This window comes from Antennarius striatus, chromosome 10 (assembly GCF_040054535.1).
Source record: "Antennarius striatus isolate MH-2024 chromosome 10, ASM4005453v1, whole genome shotgun sequence".
NCBI lineage: Eukaryota > Metazoa > Chordata > Actinopteri > Lophiiformes > Antennariidae > Antennarius > Antennarius striatus.
In genome coordinates, this window is record NC_090785.1 from 4,947,642 (window position 1) to 4,955,480 (window position 7,839).

The following is a 7,839-nucleotide window of genomic DNA, read 5'->3' on the forward strand; positions in this document are numbered from 1 at the left end:
GCGTGAATTCTCTTAATTAAACAACACAGCTTGACCTTACGCGGTTTAGAAATGTTCAGGAACAGACGTCAGTGTTTGTGAGAAGCTGACGCTCCCGTTTCTCCATTAATAAAACACTTAAAGCAAATAAAGTCAGCGGTCGGTGCGTAAATCTGATCCACGCACGAGTTGAGGCCTACCTGGTCGTGCCGTGACGGCGAGCCGTGGATGCCAAAGGTGTGACAAAATGAGGACGTTTGAAGAGTTTATGAAACGTATCGATATCAACCTTCAGGTTTCCAGAATGTCACCGAGGACAGGTGACAGATGGCGTCCTGTAAGACGCGTTTGGGCGCTGAGGGGTTAAGTTTTGATAAGAGCGCTGCTCCGACAAACTTAGTCCTGGTGCTGCATTCAAGTAATATGAGGAAAATCATAAATAAGCTTCCCATTTATATTTTGATCAGTTTTGCTTCTTAAATCTGCTCTCATCTGATCTCAGACTAACCCGCCTTTCTTGGTGTTGTCTGCTGTTTTTCATGCATGCATGATTTTAAATATTTACAACCACGGGATGTTGAGGCACCACTTTTATCCCACACCACTGATCAGAACGACTAATTACCGTTGATTCATTGACCAAGCAGAGATGCATCCATTGGCCTGTTTCAGGATTTTTTTTGTGTTTCAAATAAAATTACTTAGCTGCAGCATGGATTTCAGTTTAATCCACTTTTAAACACCTCGACCAACCCTTTCTTGAACTTTATCCCGTGAAGTTGGAGGCGGCGTGACGTCATTTACAGTGACCAATCCTGAAATGACTTTCCTCCTCTCTAGACCAATAGTAGCGGACGAGGAGTGCCTGTCAGTCACAGGTGAGGTGGATGTTAAAAAAATATTGGGTGAAAAGGGCCAGAGAGTGGAGTGCGGCCGCGCTGATGGCAGAGCTATGCGGAGGAGAAACATCGCGCTTGCGGATATAGCAGAAAGTTTCCAGGGCTTCTCCCGCGGGGATGCGAGCACGAACTGTGGGGGAAAGTTAAGCGACGATCAGCGCTCCACGGAGGGGAGTAGCCTAAAATGTGGATGAACTGATATTTCCTCCTCTATCTGGCTCGTTTAATTACTCAACTAGAAGAGCTGCGGGTTTCTGAAGATGGCCGTTCGTGGCAACTCCCTGATGCCTTTCTCAATCCAGGCCATCCTGAACAAAAAGGACGACAGTCGACACTTAACAGATTTGGACATGTGCTTCTCCAAGACGGCTTGCTGGAAAATATTTGGTGAAATGAATGGCGGGTCTCGGGGAGATGATGGTGAGTCTTGTGAGCCGACGGAACAGAAAAACTACGACTCGGACTCGGGACTAAGCGATGACAACGACAGCAAGACGGCGGCAGTGTGCAAATCAGAGAAAGACGGAGACCCCGCGTCGGATGGACCGGAGGAAAGTTTGCAAGAGACGGACCACGAGTCTGCAAACGCGGAAAACGCAAAGAGTGACAGCGAGCCTAACAACGCGACGGGTAGGTAAACACAACCAAAAGAAAGTGTGGCGCTTTTTTTTAATTTTATTTGAACAGAACAATAACGACACGATGCAGTTTGTGGCTTTAAAACTGACAGGATTGATTTAAAAGCGCACTCACTTTTAGTACTACACTTTAATATTGCTGGCCTAGTTTTTAAGAATCGGTTTAGGGTTAAGACTGTGTTACTAACTACAGCTGTCCTTTTTGAAAAAAAAAAAAGCCCTGCACACTTTTACGCATGACTTGTCCTAGTTTTACGCACACCTTTTAATAGATAATCTCGATCATATAAATATCCGAATCTGTTATGAATCACGAGAGGTTACAGTATCTCTGAAAAGATCCGAATTCATTTTAGACAAAACATGAAAATTAAAAAGAAAAAAAAAAAACAACAACTGGGGGAAAACTAAAATATATTTTAAGGAACTAAAACTTCTGCATTTAGGCCCGTGTGGAAGTGTGATGAGACGTTATATCACTTTCAGAACTATAAAAACCTGAGGGAAATACGTGCCAAGTCCTTTCTGAACATGAAAATGAGAAACACGGTTTTATGGGAGCGCGCACAATTCTTGCAGTTTTATATAATCGGGTTTGATGTAATTGGTCACATCTACCTATAGCTGCGCCAAACTCAATGGAGATCATCACGTGAACTGTAGTAAAATAACACACTTGTACAGGAACGCGTAGTCATGTTTCATCTTCGTGTCTCCTGCTCTCAGACTCCAGCACCCTGGATGAGAAGAACCAGGATCAACCTAAACAGCGCAAAAAGCGCTCCAGGGCGGCCTTTTCTCACGCCCAAGTCTTCGAGTTGGAGCGTCGCTTCAACCACCAGCGGTACCTGTCCGGACCGGAGCGGGCGGACCTGGCGGCCTCCCTGAAACTCACAGAGACTCAGGTCAAGATCTGGTTCCAGAACCGCCGGTACAAGACGAAACGCCGTCAGATGGCTGCCGACCTGATGGCGTCGACCCCGGCTGCCAAGAAGGTGGCGGTAAAAGTTTTGGTGCGTGACGACCAGAGACAGTACAGCCCGGGAGAGATCCTCCGGCCCCCGCTGCTCTCCCTGCAGCCGTCCTATTATTACCCTTACGCTTACTGCCTCCCTGCATGGACACTCTCTGCTTGCGCGGGGAACCAGTGATAACCCGGTGACTGTATTTATTCATTTTTGTTCTATTACTCTTCTCCCAGGAAAACAAACTAACTATAGACCAACATATCTTTTTTTTTTCTGACAAGAGGAGGGGACCTGGGGGGACTGTAAACACCTCAGCATCTCCGACTGAATTGACTCATGGTATTGTCCAGGGACGCCCTGAAGTTCACAAACGTTTTTTTTTCTTGGCTCCACATCCTCAAGTACTCAAAACGACTCTTTGTGTCACGTAGAAAGATTTTGCCGTCGGGGAACCCTGTTGAAGACGTTTCTCACAATTTAGACAAAAAAAAAAAAAAATCAGAATTGTCTGAATCCTTTATCGGAGAGAAACTGTTCCAGCGTATAAAATGTCAGTATATTTGAGGAGTATAACACAGTTACATTGAAAAAAAATAGTATTCTCCTTACCCTGGAGCCCCTCGAGGACCTCTGACGCCCCCCACCTTGAGAACTGGCGGCCCAAGACTGAAAATGTCACCTTATATGATGGTTTATATTTTACATGCGCCTTCCTACCTCTGCAGTGATTGGAAATAGACATAGTCCATTGACTTTTCACATAAAAGTCTCTGTTACAGGTTGTATTTTTTTTTTTCTTGCTGTGTTTGTAAAGGTAAGACATATGAGCACTTTGGAGAATATTCGTGACGTTATTTCGATGTAAGAAAACATTGCAGTGTGGGAATGTGCTGGTGAGACGGAGAAGAGGCGGTTTATTGTGTTCTTGACCCGAAAAGGGATCGTGTGGTAGGAGGCAGGCGCAAACAGACCAACCAGTTCAAATGTATAAGGGATATATGTGTTAAATGACTGTTTAGATCGAAAAAGCATTAAAAGATATCAGGCATTACATCATTTGGAGACAATTTTATTTTTGAAAGAAATATTGGGGAAGATATGTCTTTCTATTTTGATACTAATGCAGCGACTTTTACTCAACTTTTTTGGTTGAGTACTTTCTTTTTACATTGAATGATTTAAATATTTTAACGCTGGATTTAAACGGTATTCTTTAAAAACGGTTTAATCAGAAAGGCTTCTCAAAGTTTAAATAAAAGAATAAAATGAAATCGGCACATAAATGACACTGTAAACACAGCTTTTAGGAAGCGAACACAAATTAAATCCTAATAAATCAGGAATTGACAAATACGCAACGAGTCATAAAATCGCTTACACAAACTTTCATTTTGTAATCAGCATTTTTTTCCTCGCTTTTCGTGCGTATTGTGAAATTATATTGTAAAACGTTGAAAAAGGCGTTTCCCCAAAGATCTGGACTCATTGTGCTCGTGCTTTGCGCCCTTAGGTGTCATCTGGGCCACTATGACACCTTCCCAAAAACACCTGTCAAACGATGATGAATAGCTCCGTGATTCCTGGACAGGGTAAACTGACAGCTACCTTTAGGGCTGCACGTCAACGCGATGAGAGGAGTATTCCGGGGTTAAGGAGGCTCATGTCACTGTGGTAAAAGAACACACACTGTGGGCTAGTGTCTTTTATCTCAAACAGGGACAATACTTCTTCCTAATTGTAGGCTTATTACTGGAATTAAAGTATTACTGGAATACTTTCATGTGTTACCCCGTAACCAGTAAGACCCTGACTGGGTCAGCAGGGAGCTGCCGTGTGTGCACATCATCCATCCGTCTTCGCTTTGTAAATCCAGATTGTGGGATACATTTTTAAAACTCGGAAATAAACTTGTGTTAATGTGTTTTTAGTTTTAATGGCGACTGACGGATCAGACTTGAGATTGAGTAACCAGAAAGAAATACTTTTACAGAATCACGAGTTTTCCAGAACGAGTCACATCTGGAATTTGAAGGGTTGACATCGCGCTTTTACGCACAGCACACTGGAGCCTATAATCCTTTTTTGTTTATTTAGGTACATGCGGGAGGTTGGTTGATCAGTGCCCTATATGCACACTTGATAAAAAACACCCTTCCTACTTAGGAATGGCGCCTGGGCTTATATAAATCTGATCTGGGATGCAGGTATACGCGGCACTCCTGACCATCTCCAGAGCTATGGATGCTCCCCATTGGCTGTTCCGGTTCTTAAAGGGCTTGGAGGGACAATAAGGAGTGGCCACATAATTCCTTTTCATACCTGCATATGAGATATCTGATATAGAGGGATATATCGCGGCTTTTTCCCCCTTTCATCCTGCGATGTTGACATGAAAACACCCTCATCAGTGTGCATCAAGCCTATTTCAGGTTTCCCTGTTTTGTTTTCTCCCTAAAATGAGCTTAAACCGTGGGAATTATAGACTTATTGTCAATGACGCTTTAACAGCGAGACCTGCTGACTTTCTTTTGAAGAAAAAATAAATAAATCTTGATTTAGGAAGGAAGTCGGCCTGCCCCATGTATCTTATTTCCGCTTCCAAATCTAAATCGCACGTTACGCACCAAAATCAAGTTGACGCGTAAAAATGTTTAGTTTTTTTTTCTTTCTACTGGACCAGTACAGAGTTCGGAAATTATTTCCTGCAATATTTCTTTTTTTCACAAAAGAAATTCTGTTCATCTTCACAACCGACTCCTTATTCACTACAGTATTTGTATTTATGGTCGGAATAAGACGGGGCCAATATATTCTCGCCCAGATTGTTTGAAATCACTCAGTTGCTCTTTGCATGTGGAACGATTGCTTTTGATTTGCAGTTGTCTCCATTTGTTGTTGATAGTAGAAAATCAGGATTCATATAAAAATGTTTTATCGTCTATGGAGTGGGTTTGCGCTCCAGTAAACTGAGCTGAAGGCTCTTTATTATAATAGCAGCAGGGAGACCGATTTTCGAGCAGGAGGGCTGCTGTGGAGCACCGGGGGCCTTTTTTTTTTAACCACACAGGTTGTGTGCGCCTTTTTCTTGCGACCACAGAGAAAATCATCCTTTGTTAGAAAAATAACGCGGATGCCTACTTTGAATGACACAGCAGGGCCGCTTAACCGCAATATTACTTTGAAAAACATCAATTTGGTCACATGGGTTTGATTGTTTACATATTTCTCAATGAATTTCTGTTGACAAACTGTGGTTATAACTAGATTTAACAGTGATGTCTATATGACAAAACTAAGTTTAAAATCTCAGCCAGCCACGAGGTCTTTCTGATGTTTGAGCCCACAAAAAAAATAATCTTGCCTTGTTATTTGAAATATACCATTTTATTTCAGACATAGGTTTCATCAACCGGTTGAATACAAAAAGTAACTATACAGAATGTCAAAATAAAAGAAAAAAATTATCTAAACTTAGGTATACGCAATTGTTTCACCAGGCTGTAGAAGTTGTTTGACTTATTTTGCACCACATTTTTCAAATTGTACCTGCTGAATAGTTCTTCACAGCCCTTTCAGCCTCCAGACCTCTTTGCATAAATGTGATACATCAATATTTAAAGGAAGAAAGCTGTGCAAAGTGAAATAAACAAGAAGGCTGCAGTCAAACATCTGCAGCGACATTAAATGTTTCTATGTCTTATTGATCGTTTTACAATAAACACATGGAATCGTCCATCAAATCATCTCAATAGATGAATATTCTCGTTGCGTTTTTGTGGAGAAAGTGAAACTGAAACCCAGTTATTGTCCGGGAAAATTCCCTCTTCCATCAGTGATTTAATTCAAGGGCTAATCCGTTTATTCCCTGGATCGCAAACAATCTGCACCAGAGCGTGAAGCCGCTGGACAAACTGGCGAAATGAAAAAAAGCTTATTGACAGATATTATTTCAGCTGTCAGCTTGACCTTGATCATTTCAGACTAAAAAACAATTATAGGAAATTTTCTATTGGGAAGCTGTCAATCACACCCTCATCTGGTATATGCCTTCCTGACAGCCACTGCCACCTGCTTCAAAGTGGCCCAGGTGCAAATTCCTGTTCCTCCCTCATGTTACAGTGACATCCTTCTCCTGCAGTGAAAAGCAAAAGCGTGAAAGACGAGGACTAATTCAACCTTTCGTCGTTGCTCAGCACATCTTGAGAAATATTAGAGAACACATAAAAGGATGAAGTAAAACTGTAATCAGATTAAATTAAAAAAGCCCTTACACCATTACCAAATATAATACAGAAAAAGATGTCTAAATTTAAAAAAAAAAATTATCCTACTTTTAAAAACTGCTCAACATCTCACTAAATCTAGCATACAGCTCAGGCAGTTCAGAATATGGTGTACAGTGTTCTATTTTTCCATATTCTTTTCTGCAGGTTTAATTTTTTCTGACAGCAAAATCATTGTATAAAATTACTTTTTCACATATTTCTCAAATATCTTTATTAGAGAAGAATATAAATGTAGTTTAAAGTCACTGTCATAAAATTTAAATGATGTAACTTTTTCCCCTGCATTTTTAATTTCATTTCATACTACAGGCTGTTGTTCTTCACATATATTTCAAAAGATTCCTTTCAGAGTGCTGCATGGTTTTATCTTTTGTTTTTCTGGACTGCCAATTTTAAAAACAAGCATTCATACCCATTGAAGGAAGAACGAATGCAAAGGTGAAAGCTGTTTAATGCATCTGCATAAAACTATATTCAGATGTCTTGAACAATTATCACCTTGAATGAATTCCAACTTTTTAGCTACAGTTTCTGCAAGCAGGATAACAATTCGTTTCTACTTCTACCAAGAATTGAGAATTGAACCAACTTTGAATAATTTATAGATACGCCAGGGAGTTTTAAAGTGCTCTGTTTTGTATCTTTGCCCAAGAATGAAGTAAAATTTGCCAATAATGTCATATTCTTATTGGTCGGGGATACAATTTGTGCTTCTGGAAGATAAATCATCAGCATACAGATAAATTAAAAATTATTTTCAGGGTAATAAAATGTTTTTCTGCCAATATCCTAATATGGTAATATTGTATTGAATCAGTTTGTTTGTGTGTTTGTGGAAGAAATGTATTACCGCTAATATAAAAGATAATTCCAGATGGTACACTGAAAATATTTGCAGACACACTGTATGAGAATATGTGTGTGAGAGAATGGAAGGAGTTAAAACAGATTGAAAAGATTACAATAATTTACAGTCTAGATCCTTTATATAAGACGCAGTGTCATTCTCCTTTTTAACAAAACTTCATTACTTTGTAGAACATGACAGTCAATCAATTAATCTATCCAC

The 7,839-nt window shown here is 40.5% G+C and overlaps 1 protein-coding gene across 1 annotated transcript; it reads left to right on the forward strand.

Moving 5' to 3' along the window:
• The first annotated feature begins 939 nt into the window (after positions 1–939).
• nkx3-2 (NK3 homeobox 2) lies at positions 940–3,516 on the forward strand. The gene is made up of 2 exons (XM_068326492.1): positions 940–1,508; positions 2,243–3,516. Exons 1-2 carry the CDS (start codon positions 1,139–1,141, stop codon positions 2,665–2,667), a joined length of 795 nt encoding a protein of 264 aa, XP_068182593.1. The 5' UTR covers positions 940–1,138; the 3' UTR covers positions 2,668–3,516.
• Positions 3,517–7,839: the final 4,323 nt, after the last annotated feature.